The 22918-nt window shown below is 44.0% G+C and overlaps 2 protein-coding genes across 9 annotated transcripts in view; one reads left to right on the top strand and one right to left on the bottom strand.

Moving 5' to 3' along the window:
- Positions 1-792, top strand: part of haspin (histone H3 associated protein kinase) — a 13299-nt gene extending 12507 nt beyond the window's left edge. Inside the window, exon 18 of the mRNA XM_019876721.1 lies at positions 106-792. The gene's annotated coding sequence lies outside the window, so the exon portion shown is untranslated. The remainder of the gene's footprint in view (positions 1-105) is intronic.
- fam184b (family with sequence similarity 184 member B) overlaps positions 1-22918 on the bottom strand; it is a 25471-nt gene that overhangs the window by 1105 nt on the left and 1448 nt on the right. The window contains exons 2-18 of one of the 8 annotated variants that reach the window (XM_019876714.1): positions 22811-22916; positions 15843-16031; positions 14169-14810; positions 12616-12751; positions 11866-12014; positions 11098-11643; positions 10538-10645; positions 9818-10116; positions 8944-9088; positions 7287-7406; positions 6352-6484; positions 5950-6080; positions 5755-5870; positions 4516-4878; positions 4319-4457; positions 3344-3451; positions 1498-1859 (exon numbers count right to left, since the gene is read on the bottom strand). In XM_019876714.1, coding sequence (XP_019732273.1) covers positions 1498-1859; positions 3344-3451; positions 4319-4457; positions 4516-4878; positions 5755-5870; positions 5950-6080; positions 6352-6484; positions 7287-7406; positions 8944-9088; positions 9818-10116; positions 10538-10645; positions 11098-11643; positions 11866-12014; positions 12616-12751; positions 14169-14810; positions 15843-16031; positions 22811-22916 — 3792 coding nt within the window. Of the gene's footprint in view, positions 1-1497; positions 1860-3343; positions 3452-4318; positions 4458-4515; positions 4909-5754; positions 5871-5949; positions 6081-6351; positions 6485-7286; positions 7407-8943; positions 9089-9817; positions 10117-10537; positions 10646-11097; positions 11644-11865; positions 12015-12615; positions 12752-14168; positions 14811-15842; positions 16032-22810; positions 22917-22918 lie in introns of all 8 variants that reach the window. The other 7 variants (XM_019876710.1, XM_019876712.1, XM_019876715.1 and 4 more) reach the window with 7 other exon arrangements.

Below are 22918 nucleotides of genomic sequence, written 5' to 3'. Positions count from 1 at the left end.
TCTTTTCCTTTTTTGTGTTACATTTAAAAAGAAATCAGCAATGTTTTTTTTTGTTTTTGTTTTTTTTAATTTTCTATTCCCTACTGACGATGGGGAACAAATGTCGTATTTTTGGAAGACCGTTTATAGTTCCAGCACACTTTATCACGAAAATGTGGTGCAGAAGGCCAAGAACCTTTGGGGCAGATCCGCAGTGTCTGACCACATTGGAAGGGTAAACCTCGGAAGTCTTTCTGCCACGTATCTACCACTAATCTGCAAATTTGCGCCAATTCTCATTTTTAATTAACACTTTGTATTTGCTGCTGCCTTTTCGTCAAATTTAAAGCATACTCTGCATTTTAACTTATTTTACAGTCTAATCCCATTTCTGTTTTGATCTTATTTTTTTAAGTTCATTTTCATCCTCTCTCAGCATGATTTAAATGCATGTTGAATATGATACTTTGAATTTCTCTTGTTTAAATTGCTCTGTTTTGATTTCACATTCTGTTGATGACTTTTATGCTTTGTGTAAAATGTACCATAAGAATAAAAATGCCTTGCATGAAGTCAGAGACCCAGAAGCGGTACAATTTGGACCATTTTTCTCAACCAGAATTTCTATAAAATCAAACATTGGAGTCTTCAGCTCAGTGAGCATCTTGAAGACTGTAGATTGTGTTTATGTACGTCACAATTATACATATACACCCACATCATGTACACACACACACACACACACACACACACACACACACACACACTTGAAGTTCATTCATGCAAAATTTAATCACATGTAAGCCTTGATAAATTGAGTGTGATTTGGAAAAAAATATATTTATGGCTTAAACTTAAAATATGTTCAAAGAAAAATCATTGAATTAAGTGTTAAAACAGTAGCTTGAATATCTTTTGAAGATGTGTTCACTCTCTGTTTGCTGCTTGTAAAGTCAGTTGCGCTCACAGCCACCATGTAGCATTTGTACCTCTACTGAATTTTTGCTCGCAACTCAAAAGCAGAAAACTGGGCTGAAAGCGGCTCGTATCTCAAAGAACAACGGGAGTCGATTCACTCGTATCTCGAGGCACCGCTGCAATAAGAATCAAATGCAAGGGCAATTGTATGTGGCTCAGGATGAAAATTCGTGTTAGGCATTCTGGCTGTGCTGCATTCATTAGTACTACAGTATAAACATGCGTACATTTGACCCCCTCACATTACTGCTTTCTGTATTCACTCAAGTAAATGTTTGACCTATTTTTGCATCCTCTAGTGTCTTTATTTAGCGCAGAAGAGCACAGGGCTGCAATTTTTTTTTTTTCCAAAGTGAACCAACTTCAGCGAGTCACCGGAACAAAGCTGCCTGTTACAAAGGTAGGTTATAAATAATGTAGTTTAATAGCACAATTGCAAATGTTATATTGGGAAACGAGTGTGACGCGGCAGATGAACAGCCGCTGATGCTGTCAGATGACTTCACACAACGATATTTTTAAATCTTTTTAAAATCCTACCTGATTGACTGCGCCTGCAAGTACGCATATGGCTCCTGGCAGGAGGGCGACACGTAGCGAATGCCTGTCTGCGGCGAAGGGCAGACGGGCAGCGGCGCGGTGGGCGCCGGCGTGGGAGGAATGCAGGAGCTTCGGGATCTGGGCGAGCGAGGCAGGGGCGGCGGGGAATGTTGGCTGAAAGACAGCGAGGTGTGCTTGTGTGGAAGAGATGAGGTGGAGTAGTGGGGAGACGTGTGAGGGTGGGAGGTGGACTGGTGGGGCAACGTGGAAGAGAAGGACGACGGCGAGTAGGGGGGGAGGCGGTCGTAAGCGCCGGAGCAGGAGATGTTGCTTCCACGAGGAGAAGACTCCACGTGCTTTCTCTGCACACACAAACAAACAAAACACTCCATTCGAATTAATCAAGAGATGCAAGGAATCTCTCTCTCTCTACACATACAGGTGTATACACACACACACACACACAATTTTTGGGGGGTGGGGATTCTGATTCTTCCCTTGTTTTTTTCTCTGGCACATCAGGTTTTTCATAATAATAGAATAAAAATATAATATATTTAGTATAAACAAAATCCATATCAGCGGCTCGGTGATCCAGTGGTTAGCACGTCGACCTCACAGTGCAGAGGTCATGGGTTCGATCCCGGCTCCGGGCTTCCTGTGTGAAGTTTGCATGTTCTCCCCGGGCCTGCGTTGGTTTTCTGCGGGTACTCCGGTTTCCTCCCACATTCCAAAAACATGCATGGCAGGCTGATTAAACGCGCTAAATTGTCCCTTGGTGTGAGTGTGAGCGCGGATGGTTGTTCGTGTCTGTGTGCCCTATGATTGGCTGGCAACCGGTTCAGGGTGTCCCCCGCCTCCTGCCCGAAGACAGCCTGGAGAGGCTCCAGCACCCCCCGTAACCCTTGTGAGGATAAGCAGATCGGAAAATGAATGAATAAAAAAAAAAAATCCATATTGTGCAAGCTTACAAACCAAAATGAAAATATCTCAAAAACCTGATGTGCTAGGAAAAAACAAAAGATATTTAGGAAATCAGCGTCAAAAATACCTTTGGGGAGACATAAAGGCATCTCTGATAGAAATTTACTCTTGACCAGTCAAGTTCAAAATGTTCTTCACAATAATATGTTTGATGCACCACCACTAGTCTAAACATTCTGATTCGTATGACATTTGTGGAACATAAATTAAGAAGGAAAATCCACTAATTTTCTTTCACTTCCAGGGGTGAGCATTTTGCCACTTGCTTTTGACTGAAAATTACATTACAGTTGCTCAGGGCTCAGGTAATGACAAGTCATGGCTCAGCTTGCACACATCACATGACGAAATAAAGAAAACAGAAGACTTGACGTCCACTTGAAAAGTGGCCATTGTCTTTATTACAATGTTAACTACGTCTGATTTCAACATCATTTGAAAGCACTGGTTCGCTAATGGCTCGTCAAACAGAAGCAGCTTTCCCTTCAGAAATGTTATTTATAGTTTCATTGCCCTGTGTCATCCTGCGTCTGTACCGCAGCTCTTTCTGAAGGCAAAGTGAATCCTGGTGAATAAATTCCCATTCGCTTGCAGCCTCACATGAAGAGTCAAACTATTGCATGTTTTTCAAGTCGTTAAATATATTTACTAGAAACAGTTTATGATTTGAACGGTACTACATTAGTGTGTAATTTGAAATGAACATTTCCACACACACACACACTCACAGGCACCCAGATTGGACATTTTAGCGCCTGTGCAGCAGAAACAGAACTTGGCTTGAGTCCAACATTCCCTTCTGGCAGGAAGGAGTACATTTTGATGAACTCATTATATGCAGGACGCACACACGCACACTCACCCTCATGGTTGGCGTGGTGCTCCCAGGGCGGGACTTGTTCTCCCGGAGCCTGAGGCCGCTGTTCTCCCCGACAGCAGGGGGGTGTAGCTGCAGCTGATGCCGTTCTTCCTAGAGGGAGGGAACGAGCATGAAGAAGGAGCTTGTTCACAGTTGGTGTTGTCTGGAAGTCTGATTTGTTTCCTTGCTTGCCTCATACCAGAAGGTGCATCGAAAAATAGTCATTTGGAGGATACACAAATGAAAATATATTATTATTAATCATAAGTAGGGAGGCAGGGTGGTCATCTGGTTAGCATGTCGGCCGCACAGGGCAGAGATGCAGGGTTTCGATTCCAGCTCTGGCCTACTTGTGTTAAGTTTGCATGTTCTCCCGCGAGGGTTTTCTCCGGGTACTCCGATTTCCTCCCACATTCCAAAAACATGCATGGCAGGTTGATTGGGCACTCCAAATTGACCCTAAGGTGTGATCGTGAGCGCAAATGGTTGCTTGTCTATGTGTGGACAGTGAATCTTATCTACATGCATTGAAAAATGCATGATCAAACATAAAATATATGAAGAGCATATACTTTGTAGGTATTTTGTCCATATTTGAAATAGTTTTTTTTTTTTTTTGTCACATATCTGATTATAGGAAGCGCGTGTCTCTATGTGGCCTCCTGGCAGCACTGATGAAAAATTGTGGCCCGTTCTCGCATTGAAGTTGCCCATCCCTGCTCTAGAGGGTTTGGGTATGAGTCAGTTGAGTACCACATCAAGGTGCTAATCAAGGAATCTATCACATTTTGCTGTTACAATCTCCACTCGGCCAAGTGGGTCAGCGACACAACACACACAACAGAATACATCTTGTGGTTGTCACTTTGGAGTTGGAACCGCGTGTGTGTGTGTGTGTGTGTGTGTGTGTGTGTGTGTGTGTGTGTGTGTGTGTGTGTGCGTGTGTGTGTGCGTGTGTGCGTGCGTGCGCAGTTGTACCACTAATCGTTTAATGAGCTGGTCTCGTTCCGTCAGCCTCTCCTGAAGTTTCCCTAACTGGAGGTCGTCGCATCGCGGTTCTCTCCTCCTGCATCGCTCCTCCCGTTCGCGCAACCTGGTGCAACCATCGTCGCGTATGCTGTCATCTTAATAGCATCATTATGTTGTCATGTTCATGTCACACCTTCAGTACTTACTCATTCTCCAGGGCTACGATGCGAGCCTGCAGTTGCATCTGAGCGTTGCTGTATTCAGACACCAAATTCTGAATCTCCCTCTTGTGCTCCTTCCTGATCTCTTCCAGCTCTTTTCTCCTCCTCTCATCCCCATTCTCGGGCTTCTTCTTTTTCTCCTGCTCCCCCTCCTCCTCCTTGTCGTCGTCTTCCTTCCTCTCCTCCCACAGTTTCTGTGACTCTTCCAGCTTCTCCATCTCCACCCTCAGTTTCTCCACCTCCTCCTTCAAGCGTTGCGCTTCTTCTTCCAGATGGGCATCTCGGGTTTTTTGCAAAGTTGTGCTGTCCTCTTCTTTCGCTTCGATTTTGGGATTCACCTGAATGGACCTGTGAGGAGATAGATGGCTGGAAATACCCCTGCAAATTCATTCTGCATTAAAATGAGGCTTAGTTAAGTGTCACTTCAAAATAGGATACGAATGCATTTCTTAGATGACCTGACTGGCCACAACATTAGATAAACCCGCATAATCTAACAAAGTACAATATAAAGCGACAGCAGACCTGTCCTCACACCTCAGCCTTTGGGGGGGATATGATTTGCATGGGGAGGGGGACGGGGGAATTCTATTACGATTATTTATAAATGTGAAGAAATGAACTAAATAATTGTTATTATTACCCTGCAAACAACTGTGTAGATGCATGCTTGAGTACATCGGTGCAACGGTTTCCAGGTTCTTTGAGAGAAACACTAGCTTACTAATCATTTCCGCCCCCCTGAAACGACCTCTCACAATTTACAATGTCGCTCCCATGCACTGAAAACATTGTTGTGTTGTCACTTGGTGGAACATAAGTGATTGATGATTGGTAGTTAAAAAAAGAAAATAAAAAATACATTAAAAAAAAATGTTTGTTTCCAGATTGGTGACTCAAGTGGAGGTGGTGGGTGGGACGGGTGGCGTCAAAGTAACTTGGTGGTTGCTTACGACCTCCTATGGACCGCTTGTGGCAACAGGTCTGCGCTACTTAAAAAAAATTTCAAAAGATCTTTGCTTTAGATGCTCTGTTTTACTAAGAGCGCGCTTTCAGACATGGATAATTTTGAGTTTTGAATAAGCCCATTCATGTTCTAAGTAACCGGGGAGAAAGTCAGAGTGTATACAAACTCCACACAAACAAACCACAGTGCTGCCTTCAAATACACAACTCAATTAAATGAAGAGTTTTTCTTTTTGAATATACAGTATTTCCACTTACTTCTCCTGTAATTGCTTCTTGAGTGCTGCATTCTCTCGCTGCAGCTCCAGCATGGCGCAGCGACTCTCATCCAGCTGCCGCTCAAACACCTGGTTCTGGTTCTGCTGCTTCAGGTCCTAAAAGCACACGCACATGCACACATAAGCGTATTTAGGTCAAGAGGCACAAGGGGGGATTTAAATGAGAGCGAGTTACCTGCTGCAGTGCCATCATCTGCGTGTGAGCTTGCAGTTGGGCCTGAAGGTCTTCAATCTGCTGCATGTGTCTCTGGGTCATCTGTCTGCTCCACTCCGTGTGCTGCTGGGTCAACTCTGCACGCTGCTTATCTGACGTCACGCGCGCGCCCACACATCAGACGCACACGCAGGCACAAGAAAAAAGAAACAACATCCACTCAGCCCATTGTCACAGGTAGCCTTCGGCTTGTTGCCATGGTGAAATGTATCCATGGCAATGAGAACTTCGCCGTTGAATACATCATCTCAAATCACGGCGTGTCTGTATGTGCACGTGCTTGTTTGTCCGTTCACCCGAGGGCCTCGCGAGCCGATGCTCATGTGTCAAAGCGCAATCCATGTACCAATTTGCACGTGTTACCTAACTCCAGGTGGTGCATGGTCTGTAGTCGGTTCCTCTCAGACAATACATCTTCCTTGGCTTGCCTCTCCAACGCTTGCAGCTGCACGGCGTGACTGTGCCTCTCCTCAGCTAAGCACTGGCTTTGTGGTTCCTCCAACACACAAGAATCTTTGTCACGACCAATGCGAGCTTCCGGGTCGCGGTGACATGTGCTAACAATGCAGATATTTAAGTTCACAGTGCAGCGGCACTCTAGCGTGTCGTGAGAGAGCATCAGGTGTGCCGTGGAAAACGACCAAAGGTCACTTCGTTTGTCCAAACATCATTATTTATTAATTAAAAATATATTTTATGTATAAGGCAACGGGTCTATCAAATATCAAAACATATTCAACACCTAATGTTAAAACAAAGTGGGAAATGGAAAAGGGGAAAAATGAACACCAATATGGAAGAAGCAATGGAAGTGAACCAGCTCTCAAAAATGGTGCGATTTTGACTAGAAATCCTGATAATCCTGATTGATTACACAAACTCTGAAATTCCACTATGACAACAATCCCCCTACTTGTTGGAGAAAATACAGAAACCACTTCCATGTTTTCTGGAATCGCTCCATTATCAAAGATTACTCAAAAGGTGTACACAAGGTGGTACAGGACAAATTGAAATGTGAATTATCTTATACCTTTGGACATATTCCTCAGGTCGGCATTCTGTTGGTTCTGGCAAAAATTCAGCTGTGAATTTTTGTTATTCGCAACAGGTATTGCTCCCCATCCTCCGCGAATAGCAGGAGTTCAGTGTACAGTAAATGGTGGCATGGTGTCAATTTTTATGATTTTTTTTTTTTTTGTAAAATGTAAAGCATGAGCCACTGCCTTGCCTTAAAGAGGTTGGAAACACTGGTAGGTGCTTACAAGTTGTGTATTGATATGATGCTGCGCAAGTACCTGCAGCAGCTCCCTCAGCTTCTTGTTTATTTCCTTGGTCTCCAGGACCTCCTTTCTGAGCTTGTCGAGCTCATGGTTGCCGTGGGAATCGCCTTCAGGCGCCTCCTTGTTTGCCTCTGTCTGCGTTGGCAAGAAAAATGTGAATACAAGCAATGAAACATGAGGCCTTGACATCTACAGGAAATTGGAAATAGTAGAAAATATGCTGTTGGTCTCTCATTTTCAGTCTTGCCAACAAATAGAGGATGTTGCTAAAGGCAGGTCTATTTGTTGCTAAAAGCAAGCACAGGGAGAACAAGCAAACACAAAACATGTGGGCATGAGTTAAGATTCAAATCCAGAACGTCTGGACTGTGAGGCAGAAAGTAATCAGCAAACTGATCAATCAGGCGAAACTCGAATTATCAGCGGCGTCATTAATAGAGCCGCTGGTTCATTAAAGGCCAGCTGTCAAGTAATTTTAGAAAATCCCAAATGAAATATTTTTATGTCACCAGTAAAGTAATTAGACAAGCTACATTAAATAAAGCACAAAAAAATCATTTCTCTTTCATAAATTTGACAAAGTACTTGTTTTTTGTGCTGTGAATTGGGAATTTCTCCATTGCGGGACTAATAAAGGTTTTCTTATCTTATCTTATCTTATCTTATCTTTTGTGGAAGTGAAACCCTGGCAAGCGACAAACCCGAAGGCGTGACATCAGTTCAAGAGCAACAATGGCACACCTCAATATGGAATGCGTACAAAGACAGTCAGAAATGGATTCAGAAAGCGATTTTTCAAATTTGTGCTGTGCTGTTAATTGCGCACGAAGGGATTACCTACTTGGTCCGTGCATTCCTGCTAGCACTGAGAGCACACGTTATAGTGTGTTGGTGTCCTACATTGTCAATGCTAAAGTAGTTCTGTTGCAGCCAATCCGCACATTATATCGCCAGCATTGTTCGTTGCAAACCATTACATCCATGCACTCATGTCGTTTAAATGTTTTCCTACAGGATTACATCCATGTACACTATAATACTTTGAATCGAATGTTTTCATATGCATATTGAGAAAACAGAGGTCTTCGAGAATGTTTCAATTTTCCGGTCCATTTACATGGCCCATTCTTTTCTTTTGGCCACTCAAACAAGATTTTGCCTTCACGTCAACAGTGGCATCACCGAATAACTCGATAAAAATGGAAAAGAGCACTTCACGACAATATTAACAATACAGCACAATGGCTGACTGGCATTCGGCATTCTGTAAATGACATCACTCGCCGGAGATTACAGAACAAAAGCATTTTCGTTGTTAAGCGCGTTGCTATGGGTCTAACTATGAATCTGGGTGGGTTACGTTAAAAAAAAAATTAACCAAACTATGCTTGAAATAGATTAAGCTCTTAGTATTCCTCAAAAGATGGTTGGCCAAGTTGACTTCACTCTTGATCTTTAATCGTTGCACTCATTGGGTGCTTGATGTGGATCGTTAACACCGGTGGTGGCTTGTGTGCCGTAACAGTGAAGTGAGCAAGACTCAAAGTTCAATTAGAGTCAACTTTAGAGGACATTTGGCTGTTGCACGTTCAATATCCGATGTGATTGAGGCCAACGGCAAAAAGCGTAGTGGCTACCGTGGTGGTTGGGGACATCCGTCAATTCGGCTCACCTGCAGCTCATCCAGCTGACTCTGCAGCTCAGCGATTTGGGTGTGCAACTCCTGCTCCTGGTTCTGCCACCTCTGCTCGCTCTCGGCGACGGCAGCATTCATCTCGATCCGGAACTCTGCTCTAAGGCGATCTTCACACTCAGCCCTGCGGGACCCGACGCCCCCAAGAAAAAGACTCCAAAATGATTTCATAATATTGGGGGGTGGGGGGGGGAGATTCCGACTGTATACACTGAGAAATGTTGGATTATTAGCACAAGAATTCTCTGAAGTAAATAAGATTGTGTTTGCTGCAATGTCTTATTTTGAAGATCTGCTCAATGATGTCATTGATCAATCAGAAAAATTATGACATTACGACCGATCATCAATTATACAAAATATATACCGATCAGATGTTGTAATAAGCTTCTCAAGTCAGCTGGGACAGACATCAGCTCCAGCTCACCCAGTGAGGATAAGCAGTCATGAAAATGGATTGGTTGATAGTATCATATAGTAGGGAACCTCTTTTTTTATTTTTATACTACATTGAAGAAGGTTGAAATCTTACCTCAAACATTGCCTGTACAGTTAAATAAAACATTTTACAGTAACTACACAGAACGTAACAAGAAGGTGTCATTTCTTTCCGTCCTTTGCTTCATGACTTGAGCATCCCATTCTTTTATTGCACTTCATGCAATAATCGCAGTCAGAATCGAATAAAATTGCCATCATCATCAAGAGGAGACACCGATGATGCATTTCTTTTTTTTAATTTTATTTTAATACTCATTCGTGGCATTTATGGTTTCTTTATATGGTCTGTATTCTATTTCAACAATGATGACAATCATGGCAGCCAAAACAGGCCTCGTGTTTGTTCTGCTACCTGATATGTTCCTCAGTGTTGCGCTGGCTCTGTTCCAAAAGGTTCCTCTCCGTGTTCAGCCGACTGTGTTCCAAAATTTTCTCCTCTAGCCGGTGTTTGTCCGCCTTGAGGGAAGCGATGTCTCTCTGTTGTCTTTCCCGCTGCTTCTCCGCCTCGTCCTGCATCCGAGTCAGGCGGCTTTGGGTCTGCTGCAGGTCCTCCTGAAGACGGGAGCAGTGCGGTCCGCATGGGGGCGATGTCTCTGGCGCTACTTTGTCCTTCTCTTCTTGATGATGCACGGCCGTCTTCAAACGAAAGATCTGAACACGCATCAAGCTGCTTAATGAGTCAGTCTCTTTATCGTCACTATAAGAAGACGGTGATCTTCGTCACAATTGGTGAAAATCCACAAAAAAGAGAGGTCATATAAACAACATGTTTTTGAAACTTTCAAACCTTCATTTTTGCATGTTCTTGAAACATTATTTGAATACGAAAAAGTATTACGAGTAGCGTGTAACATCGGCATGTCTGCATGTGAGTGACTCGTCGGTCAAACATGTTCTTGAAATACAGGACACTGCTCGTCTATTTTATTTGAGTTTTTGGGGGGGCGGGGGGGGGGTAATGGAAATAGAGTAACATCACAAAATCTTAGTTTCCAATGAATGTCCCAAAATGTTTCTCTTTTGCCAAATTCCACTGTAGTAGTCAAAAAACAAAAAAAATTGTGCACCTTACCTCATTGTCTGCATCTTTCAGTTTAATCTCAAATTCTTGTCTCTCCCTCTCCAGCCTGTCATGAAGCTCCCCAATTCTTCTCCTCTCTTCTTCAAGGTGTGCACATACCTTTCAACATATGATGAAAAATATATTTGTTAAATGTGTTTGTTCAATGTTAAATGTAATGAAACACCGTGGCAGGTATGTTCATTCAGTTTTAGCTTTTCATCCAGTTTGTTTGTTTGCGTTACAATATCAACAGTTTTTCATTTCTGATTTCAAATCAACTCAATTTCAGAAGTTCCAGAATTGCTTTGCTAAGTACAAATTTGACAATTCGTTCTGTTTCTGGCATTTCAAAACTGTTTACACAAGTGGAATAGACGCATTCTTCAGTCACTTCTCACTTTGGCTGCGCCTCCACATCATAGCGCAAAAATGCCATATTTAATTTAATTAAAAATGCATCAAAAGTCAGCGCAATTCCTCTCAGATTTGACCAATCACAATTGCGGAAACCATTTGTAAAAATCAGATGCATCAGGAGACAAACAAAAAGTGTTGAGCATGAGTCGGACCTCTTGGTTGGTCTTCTTCTCCGAGTTCAGAGCTTCTTGGACGCCGTGTAGTTCAGCCGCATGTCTCCGCATCACCTCCTCAATGGCCTTACGCACTTGCTCCTTCAGCCGCCTCCTGTCCTCCTCCGCCTTCTCCACCAGCCGTTTCTTCTCCTCCTCCAGCTTCTGCTGCAGACCCGCTCTTTGCACCTCCACCTGCTCGAAGCGCTTGTCCAACTGAGCCCGGACGCGGACCCTCTCCACGTCCAGCTCCTTGCGGAGACGCTCCACCTCCTCCTCCTTTTCCCTCCGCACATGTTCTCTGACTCCCTCGGCCTCCTTCCGCAGCGCCTCCTTCTCCTCGTCTCGCTCTCGTCGCAGTCGGTTTCTCTCCTTCTCCAAATGGCTCTTTTCTTGTTCTCTTTCCCTCTGTAGGTTCTCTCGCTCCTTCCCCATCTCCCTCTGCAATTTATCCCGCTCCTCATCTGCATGTTTTTGGATGCGTCGCAGCTCTTCTGTCTGAGCCCTCACCATCTCGGAACGCAGAGTGGACAGGGCCTCCGCGTGCTGCGATACACCAACCAGACACTTTATTAGGTACGCCTGCACAAGCTTACCAGTACAACAATTCTACAAAGAGATTAATGCTCAGTTTTTATTGACACCGATTTACATTTAGTACTGTGCTTAACTAGTCTAGAGTGTACGCTACTGTACTTGACTTACCCATGACCCTGTTTGAGAGCTCCAGAAAATGGATGGACAGAAAGTCTCCAGTATGCATATTACCTGGCGGATCTGGCGGGCGTGGTCGTTATTCCTGCCGCTGGTCTGGAGCTCCAACTCTCTGTTCCTGCTCTGCAGACGACTGAGCTGGCTCTTCAGGTCCTCCACGTCAGCGCACACACATACCTTGCAGCCCACGTTCAGTAGCTCTTCTAAAGCCCACATAGAATACACACATCACTGCACAATGCCATTGCAAAAGACTGAATAGAAGTCACTGGTTAGCCAAAGAAATACAGAAAACTGGTTATCAAGCTCATCACCATAAGATGGAATGAACTGGATTTGGTCCCGGGGCCTTGTGTTTCATAGCAAGTGCTCCTTAAATATTCGACATTATTTAACTTCCCGAATTGCACTTCTGTGCTGATGACACTCAACTCGAATCTCGTTCCTCTGCTTTCTGACAATCAATTGGAGAGACACATCCCTCCATGTCTTCAAGACATTAATGCTCGGATGTCAGTGGACAGCCTTAAGCTTAAGCTTGACAAATGAAGCTTCTCTTTCCGCTACAAACATCATCACCCCCTTAGCGCCGCAGTATTGGAATAAGCCTCGCGCTTATGTCAAAGTCGATACATCAGTCTTTCCGCTACAAACATCATCACCCCCTTAGCGCCCCGCAGTATTGGAATAAGCCTTGCGCTTATGTCAAAGTCGATACATCAATTTTCTTTCAGGACAAGCACGACTGCCAAATGAACAAAGGTAAAGTAGAATGTAGCATGCGATGCAAGTCTCATGAAGTACCCGCTCGGGTCTGCAGTTCATCTTCTTGCAGCAGTAGCCTCTCTTTGGCCACAGCGAGCTCCTCCTCTGCCCGTTTCGCCGTGCCCTCAGCCTCGGACACACGTTTCCGATCCAGTTCCAGCTCTTCCTCCAGGTTCTACGAGTGGGGAGAAGAGTGGCCAGCATGGGGGGGCAGGGGGAGCATTTGAGCACACAGAGGGAAAGGGCAGTTTGGCAAACATAATGTGGACAGAGTGAAATAGCACAAAAGTTTTGTAGCTCAGCTGCAGGACTTTAATGGTGTGCTATAAGGGATCATGTCAGCTGTGTGCCGAGCTTCGGCAGGGGGTCTGAATGCTCAACTTTGGTGGTGATACTGCCACGATTCTATCTTGAGCAAACTACTCATTAGTCCAGAGCTGACAGTGGAAACAGCCCTCAGCAAGCGCGGCCTGCGGTTAGAGAACCAAGGTCTCCCGTCTCTGTCTAACGTGGACCTCCAATAACGGTCGTGAGTTGGCAACATCAGAGACGGCAGGGTGCAACATAGACATGAACTTTATCTGTTTATCTGCAAAGTACGAAAGTCAAAGTTTGAATGTGGCAAAATGTATTGGGGGAAACTTGACATCATAGAAATAAATTTGATAACATAAAAAAAGTTGTGATATATACAGCGGTATATTCTTTTAAATCCAAGAATAAGCCTGTCTATTTCCCCCCCAAAAACAATGTTTTTAACAAGTTGTTTTTGCTTTAAAATAATTTTGCCTCCCGTCAGTCATAACGATGAGGTCGATTCCTCTTAGCCGTTGGCTGAGCTCTGATGATTGCGTCAGTATAAATGGTGTACCAGCAAAGGAAGCAGTGACAAAGGTTCCGCATTGTTCGGAACGAAAGTAGGGCTGTCACAATGGAATGTTTTTAGATTGTAAATCAGACTGCTTTCATGATGGGCTACAGAAATAAGAGAGGCTGAAATCAGACGATTAGGACAATTTTAAGTTAAACAATGCCTCTGAAGAATTGCTCAATCATTAAAATTGTTGTTGATTTATTTGATAATCGATTAGTTGTCTATTAATCTATTCATTTGAAGTTTCTGCATTGTTTGGAATGCAACCTGCAATTAAAATGTATTAGTATTTCTAATGCATTAATTTATTTGAAATTAACTAAATGTAATTAAGGCGTTGAAGTCCTACACCAAATGTAAATACAGTTGTTCATTCTCTTTTTTATAGTAAGAAAAAAAATGAAATGAAAATGAAAATCATCACATACGGACAGGATGGATACGTAACCTATCAAACTCTTCAAAATGTACACCTGCACGATCCAATGAGATCCAAAGCACATATAATAACGTGAGAAAGCCGCATTGTGAGGATAATCATCATTGCTCCATTTTTTTCCCCCAGTATCAAAATCAATAAATTCTCTCTGAAAATCAAAACTGAGCATTATTAGCTTTGCAAAGACATCATTTTTCATTTGGATCCAGTTAGCCGATGCAGATGTACCTAAGGTCACGTCCGCTGATCGTATCCGAACAAGAAGTGCCGAGGTTCTACCTGAATGCGCTCCTGCAGTTTGACTGTGTTTCGTTTGCTCTCCGCCTGCCTCTCCAGATGGCTCTCCACCTCGGCCTCGGCCCTCTTCACTCGTTCTCTTAAAGCACTGTGCATTCCTTTCTTCTCCTCCTCCTCTTTCTCCTCCCACCTGCGCTGCTCCTCCCGCCATTCGGCCTCTATCGTCTTCCTCATTTCTTCTTTCTCCTCTTCAAGGCGGCTCAACTTTTGCTGCCATTGCTCCCTTTCCGCATCCGCAGCTTGCCTTCGCTCTTCCTCTCTTCGGTCCCTTTCCTCCTTCATCATTTTCAGCTCCTCCAAAAGGCCTTTCACTCTCTCCGACTCCTCCTCTCTCTTTTTCCCCTCATGTTCATTCTTCTCCTCTGTCCCATTCTTCTCATCCTCACCAAGTCTCTGCCTCAGCTCGCGTTTGGTGCTCAGATCTTGGATCATTTCCTCAGCCTCTTCCAGTTGTTTGCTCAATCGCAGGTTTTCCTCCTGAGCAGCGCTGATTTTGGACCTGGCCCCCCCGAGCTCCTCCTCTGCAGCCTGGAGCCTCTCCTCAAAATCTCGTCTCAGTTCGGCTTCCGTTTCACGCTCCCTCTCCTCTGACTGCATGCGAAAGAACTCAAAGTCGGCTTGGACCTGGAGGCACAGGTGGCAAGATGTTACACATGGTACGATGTAATGAGCTGGCATGCAAGAGCTGCAGAATTTCTGCCTTTACAAAATGGAATTTAGGGAAGAGCATGATAATAGCAATTGATAATAATGTTCCCCAATCATGGATTTAGTTTTCATTGCCACTGTCAGAGATTATTATTTGAACACAACCTTAAATTTGTGACTGTGGTTGTTGCTTTGCTAATAATGTAGGTTGGTTACCTTATTAGACTACCTAAGAAAGACAAAATATTAAACCGGTGGTCATAATGTGAATAGTGTAGAGTTGTTGGTTGTGGAAGAAGAAATCAAATCGATCAGTCAGTTTTATTTTACCTGGTGTCTTTGTTGAAATAATTTCATGTAATGTATACAAGTTTAACAAATTTTTTAGAGCCTCGTAATTAGATCATCTTCCAATGGAAGGTCTGTACAACATCTGAACTAGTTTAACAGGCAGATTTTTTTTTTATAGAGGTATTAGCTCTTTTTAGGCTGTACTCAACGAAGAGCGTGTATGTTTCGAAAGTAGCAGCCAGAATTATTTTTGCCCCGTTCCAGTCATGATTTGCATGTCAAAAAGTATATACGCCCAGCGCCTACCACAACTTTTTACTGAAACCTGAAGCTCATGCTAGAGTAATGCAGTTATGTATGATTAATGTGTATGTTTTATTGAGGCACATTATGCAAATTGCACATGACGAATGGGCTGAGCACCACGCTGTTTGCACCGCTTTGATTACAGTGGGGCACATTTGATGCGACTTTGATTTGCAGCTCTAATGTGCGCGCATTAATTTTACAGCAAAACAGCATGGCCTTGGAAAGAGGTTGGCTCATTATTATGGGATAAGGTTGGCGGGGTCAGTACACACACGCAGGCTCAAGGACACACGCACGCACACACACACACACACACACACACACACACACACACACACACACACACACACACACACACACACACACACGCACGCACACACACACACACACACACACGAATGCGCGTACCTGCGCTCCGACCCTCTGCTGCTCATCCAGAGACTCCTGCAGCTGGAGGAGTCGCGTCCTGAGCACTGAGCCCTCCCCCTCTTGACACGTCTCCATCAGGATGCGGTGCAGCTCCTTGTCATGGGCGTGGTTCAAGGACTGCAGGGCCGCCTCCTGCTCCTCGTTCTTCATGTTGAGGGAATAAATCACCTGGAGGGAATCAACAACACGCAGATTAAAAGATGCTGATGATTCGGTTTGGAAGAAGCGAACATATCTGTTGATCTAATGCTAAAGTATTGCAGTTAAGGCATACAGTTCGTTGTGGTCATATTTTGTTACAGATACGAGGATCAGTCGGCTCAATACACTGAATTTTCTACTTCTGGGTTAATAGATCTTACAAACTAATGAAAGTTATTGTTAAGCAAAAACAAGAATTATTTTTGTACAAAAAAAAACACTTTTAAAAAATTATTATTAAGATATGAGCATAATAAAAACTAGTGTGTGTGTGTGTGTGTGTGTGTGTGTGTGTGTGTGTATTTTGGGATGGTGAGGTGGTCTCTGTCCATCTCTTTCCCCAAATAGACTGTGACTAACCAGTGAAATATGGCCTGTTTCTTATTCACTTTACCGCTGTGCCCACAGTGTCATCATCTGACGACCCTGACGTCTCACTTACACACTATTGGGGGTGAGTGTGCATGAGTTTGTGCAGGGGGGATGCACGGGCTCATATTTTACACAGACGCCACTCTGTCTGCGATACACACCCCTGGCGTACAGTGTCGCAGGACATTGCCCCATGTGTGTCAATATGTGCGTGCGTGTGTGTGTGTGTGTGTGTGTCCATCCACCTTGAATGCACATTGCATTGCTTTTCGCCTGTGATATCAATGACAGATGTGACATGTGGCAAAGCTCCCGTCTCACGTTCCTGTCAGCTCAACACTTATATCCAATCATGTCACGGTGCAAGAACTTTGGCTCACGCGCTGCGAGTTGCACCGAGAGGCATGAAAGGGACTGTATCGAGGGCAGGCTCTGAGGGAAGAGAGGGTTCATGCTGTGCTTGGATGTCCTCCTCGGCCTCAGTTTTTTTTTGTTTTTTTTTTAGAAAATGGGAGCAATGAGCCGAGAGAAAATGCTGGAATGAGGACAATTTAACAGCACAACACACCAGAACATTAAATCTCAAATGCTTCTTGCACAGTCATGTTACAACAGCCTCCATACTTTATTTAGGGAAACTTGGTTGACCAGGCAGCACAGCGAATGACTGGTTAAATACGTGGCCGCAGTTTTGAATGGATGAAGTGTTAGCACTGTTGCCTCACAGGAAGGTTCTGGGTTTGAATGTCAACATGGTCTTTGGCAGGTTCTCCCTTGTGTTCGTGAGTTAATTTGTGGAACTCTGGTTTTCTCTCGGGCCGTGCTAAGGTTCATTGGATACTCCAACCGGTGTGACTGTGGATGGAAAGGTGGTGTGTCAGCCATGATTGACATGTAATCAGTCCAGGGTGTATCCTGCGTTTCATCTGAGTAGCCAACTGGAATTGATTTGACTCTAAAATGAAAATATAATGTATGTTAAATGGATGGCCGGAATGTCATTATGTATGGATTTCATAAAAATCTGTGTGATTAATGTGAAGAGACTGCTGTTGACATGGTCCTATTTGTCAACATTTTGTGCTCTATTTTCGTAGACAGTGCACGTGCGCTCAGGCGTAAAGACTGGTGCATCTTGATCGTGCCGGTGTGAGTCTTGTTTAGCGTGCTTGGGAATGTGGCAGACCGCACTGTGCCAGGCTGGGCATTTTGTTTTACACCCCCCGGTGCACCTGACAATTTGGTAACTGAAAGTAGATTAAGCATTTAGACCATCTGAAAGTTGGTCTACACAGGTCTCACACCCACGGACACAAATGATCGGACTCCAGTGATGTAGACCATATGCCTCTCCTGCCCTCAATTTAAAGGGAATGAGAGGAGTCACTTCCATTGGTTGGGAAATTAATTGGCTATGTTCACACCCACATCAGCGCAAACACCCATTTGTAACTGTGCGCATCTGTGAAAACAGCAAAAGAGAGAAAACGCCACCCATGCGTGCAGTTAATCCAAGCTTTGAGCGAGACTTGCACCTGGCATGAAAATATATCCCTTAAAGGTATCTAAATAAAACAAAAAGTTTCTCATAATGAAGTCAGCGCAAATGCAACTAAAATGTTCTGTATCAGATTGCATTCAGAAATAAATTGGTTCTTGCGATGATATAAACGGTTCATTGGAAAATTAATCCCTGAGAGAATTGTAACCGGTAGAGTTGAATATGCGCTGATATCGAATTGACACAGCAACGGTATGTTGTGCCTGATATTGAACTCAGTAGAGTCCTTGGTTTGAAATAATACAGAAAAAGCTTCAACGGCAACCATCCCCAGTGAACACACCCACCGAGCCCCAAATACTCTACACCTTGAACTTCGAATTCAAGAAGCCTTTCGGATTAGAGGAGAAACGTCTTCAACAAACAACAACAGTCCAGCTGCCTCGATTGAACCTTCGCAGATGACCATGACCAGGCTGACTGAGAATCTACACACAACTGCAATCAATTTTGTTTTTCCACTTGGCAGCTCCAATTCAGCTCTGCTCTGCTGCATTCTTCCCTGGTTGGGGTAGACTCTTTTCCAATTCAACAACAAATGCATGCTTGCATTGAAGCCATCGCTTGGAGCGACACATGCTAACGAAGGTCACCTCTACCGACTTGTAAGAGGTGAATTTTATCAGAAAGGAGGCTGAGGGTAATGATAAAACACTGCACTGCAGTAAAGCGGAAACTGGAGAGTATACAGCCACATTGAGAACTAAGGCACATCATCAGGGTACGCTATTTCATCATTAGAGTACCGTGAATACTTGTATGAAAAACACTTCTTGGACACGTATATAAACAATTAAATGAACAACAGTGAGTACGGCGGTAACTGAGTGGAGGTTTTGATGAATTGTTACACCGCTGCTCGAATTAGTTCATTGTAAGCCGTTCGTAACCTCGAAGAGTGTGTCAGTATTAGGTGGCCGTGTTCAGCAAGACCTTCTCTGCTGGTGAAAACACTAATCAGAAGCAGTGACCAAGCAATACTTGTTCCGTGATATTGTACAAAGTCTTTATTTTAGTCCCAACAGTCTACTCATTTCATAGCATTTCTCTTGGGTGCACTACTTCCAGTATGGGCATGTGTATGTAAATTTGTTTTTGTCCGATCAAATTTCAACCTCCATGTGGTGCTCTCCCAATGTAATCTGCCCAGGACCTTGGGAATCAGTAGTGCTGTCTGATGTAACTTGAACTATATTAGAAATGGAACTGTTTGTTGAAACAACAGACGTCATACTCATCCTCACAGGGCTGGCTAGGTGGCTCACGATATAGTCAGCATTTTTATGTCCTCTGATTAGTCAGAGCAAGCCAGTTTTTATCTAGCAAATCAAATGCATCGTAATCTACACACATTAATGCATTTAATAATCAACACTGCTGAGTAGGATGTATTTCAAAACCCCCCCAAAAAAACAATCGTTGCCATGTTGTTGGATGAATATTGATTTGGATTTTTTTTTTCAATGATTGGTTTTGTATAGAAGTGGTATTAAAAGGTGGATTTAGACAAATTTGTCTCTACTGAAGGCCCAGGAACCAAATGCACGACCTGCTACAATCAGTAGCTTATGCTGATGCCAATGTCATAATTACAGTAATTATTTGTAGAAAAATCACTTCTAGCAAAGAAATATAAAACAATCAAATGAAAAGCACTGAGTCTGGCAGTAACTGAGCGTGCCTTTTTCTGATGAACGTCAGTTTATTTTTCTTAGGCCTCTTGGCTAATTAGTATGCTGCTTTCTGACCTCGAAATGTTGTATGGTGCGACTGTTATAAATGGAGAGCCATGTTGAGTCAGAACCAAGTAAGAAAGATGCACAGACAAAAAAAATCCCCATCAATGAACATGGTGTATAAATATGATTTTGCAAACACTAAGAAGTTTATCTACCATTTGGATGCGAATGAAGTTTGCAAGGTGGGAGTGTAGACTGCCTCTTTAGCCAATGTAACTCCATATTATGTAATTGGGTAGCCTCACGGTTCAATAGTTTCTGTGTTTACTCACATCAACGTCAGCAAAGCATTGCATCCATTCATTCATTCATTTTCTAATCCGCTTATCCTGACAAAGGTTGCGGGCGTGCCGGAGCTTACTCCAGCTGTCTTCGGGCAGTGGGCAGGGTACACCATGAACCGGTTGCCAGCCAATCACAGGGCACACAGAAACTAACAATCTTTCGCGCTCACACTCATGCTTACAGTAGGGACTATTTAGAGTGTTCCATTAACCTGTCGTGCATATTTTGGGAATGTGGGAGAAAACCCACGCAGGCACGGGGAGAACATGTACACTCCACACAGGAAGGCCGGAGCCGGAATCAAACCCTGCACCTCTGCACGGAGGCCGATGTGCTCACCAGTCGACCACTGTGCTGCCCGTCAGCAAAGCGTTTAATTAATATTCTGTGCAAAGTGTAACGCAGCACAGCAGAGTGAAAAGCTGTTGCAAAAAGTAGAGAGGTTAGACAGAAAGATGTACTCTTGCTTGCATCGGCTCGCCTCCCACACATGCGCGCGGACACACACACACACGCATACGCGCGCACACACACACACACACACACACACACACACACACACACACACACACACACACACACACACACACACACACACACACCTCCACTCAAATGAGCATGCGGCTGAATTACAAAGCAGGCCCCACTTTGACAGTGCAAGCTGGATAAGAACAGGACATCGCAGACAAAATTAGATGTGCCCATCAAAATGTTGCACACCCAGGCGCATATACATATATACTTCTATTCTGATGTCTACTTCAAGGGTGACATCGAGACTTTGAGTTATTGTGTGCGTACACAAGACTCCTGTGAGCATAGACAACAGCTGCTTCGACGCGCTCAATTCGCACTTTCTTCCCATTGGCTTGTTGCGCCACGTAAACACACTCTTGGTTTATCTTTAGCAGCACCCATTCAACCAGGGCACACCAGAACAGGCAGAGGAAGAAGAGGAACGAGGGGGGAAGGGTAAGTGTGAATCTGTGATGGGTGGAGAGGATGTGAAGAGGTGCTTTAAGTATAAGTGCGTGAGTTATTAAATATATAAGGTTACTACTGCTGACCCCATTTCCCAATCCACTTCCAACCCCATAAACGAATCATGGAGGTCAGATGTCAAGAGGTTGGATTACTTCAAAACCCTGAGTTGCCACTGACTCTTGATTCCACGTCTTCAATAGACATGTTGGACAATTCAACAAAGCAAGGTCTATAAAGCCATACTTGAATAGTTTAAGTGTAGAGGGGCTGACCTGGGCACCCATCAAACACATTTGGAATGAACGTGAAAACTGTGAGCGGGGCATGTCACGTCCAACACCGATGGAATTTCAGTTCCTCAGGCCAAGTGTCCTCATACTTTTGTCCACTGGGTACAGAAACAAAAGGACGGAGCAGATAGACTTGACAAATGTCACACGTCCTTAACAAGCACAGACACAAGCGCTGACCCAACTTCCCTGTCATCTTTGTGCACATCCTGCACATATGCTTGGACATCTTTCGAGCGGCAAAGGCAAGTCGCATACAGTATGTTGCTGCAGAGCACATGCTCCTTGACACACACACACACACACACACACACACACACACACACACACACACACACACATACACACACACACACACACACACACACACCACGGAGGTGAAACCACGAGGGAGGACAGCGACTGCATCGTCATCAGTAATCGTCACCGCTCAACTAACGGTGGGTCATGTCCTGCTTCTCTAAGCACTATTGTGAAGAGATCACACGCGTGGGTCCCTGCGCAGCACTGAAAAGCATCGAAAGAGTGCTGCCAGAAGCACATCGCCTTCAATTATATGCACACACCCGGTGCACATTACATGTGTTGCTGGCAATAAACGTGTGAAAGTTATCATGATAAGATTGATCGTTAATACACTCACACTTGCCAACATTAAAGTTGGGGGTGAGCGAGAATTTATTCCTGCTGACTTGCCGTTGTACACCCTGGACCGGTCGCCAACCAGTGGCTGGGTGCATAGAGACAAACAACCAAGCACACTCCTATTCTCACCTATGGACTAAGGTAGAGATTTCAAGCAAAGTAACATGGATGTTTTTGGAAGCTAGAACAAGAAAACGCATGCAAACTACAGAGAGAACATGCAATCGAACCCAGGAGATGGAGAGTGGAGATGATGAACTAATCCACTCAATACACCACAAATTCTTAATTGGCCCAATCACACAGGCAACGTAACATTTTGAGATAAGGCACTAGTCAAATGACAAAATAGGCCAATTTACTACTGTGCACAATATAAGAAACAAATCTCAGTATAATGCAGTGTTATTCTACACAGAGAAAATAAAATAGTGTCAATGAAGTATTTATTATTTGTCAAGACAGATTTTTGATCAATTTCTTTGAACAAATAAAAGCGCTCAAGTGTACTGAATGAAGTGTGCAGGGGGTGTGTTTGAGTACATAAAACAAAGCTAAACTTGGGGATGGGTTGTCAAGCATGCAGAGTTGATGTAAATCAATTGGAATTCTATTGGGCTGTACTTGAAATGCAAGTGAGGCAGATTTGAATCCTTTCGTACGGTATCGAATTGCGAGAAATCTTATTTTAATTTATCATGAATATGCATGTAACGTGGTGTGTCATATACACTGGATATAATTTCTGCGCACGTCTGCAAGACTGGATTAAAAAATAAATAAATAAATAAAAATAACGTCCACGCAAGGCACCTCAGCGTCTCGAGAGGCGGCGCTGTCTTCAGGTTCGTCCGGTCACGTCCCACCTACCTTGGTGAGCTGAGCGATCTTCTTGCACATCTTGTTGTGCATCTGGAAGTCGCACTGCTCCTGCTCGACGTTCTGGAACTCTGCCGCATTCCCGTTAACGGCAGACCC

The sequence above is a fragment of the Hippocampus comes genome, unplaced genomic scaffold (assembly GCF_001891065.2).
Source record: "Hippocampus comes isolate QL1 unplaced genomic scaffold, H_comes_QL1_v1.1 scaffold51, whole genome shotgun sequence".
In the NCBI taxonomy this organism is placed as follows: domain Eukaryota; kingdom Metazoa; phylum Chordata; class Actinopteri; order Syngnathiformes; family Syngnathidae; genus Hippocampus; species Hippocampus comes.
This window is presented reverse-complemented; position numbering and strand designations above follow the sequence as displayed.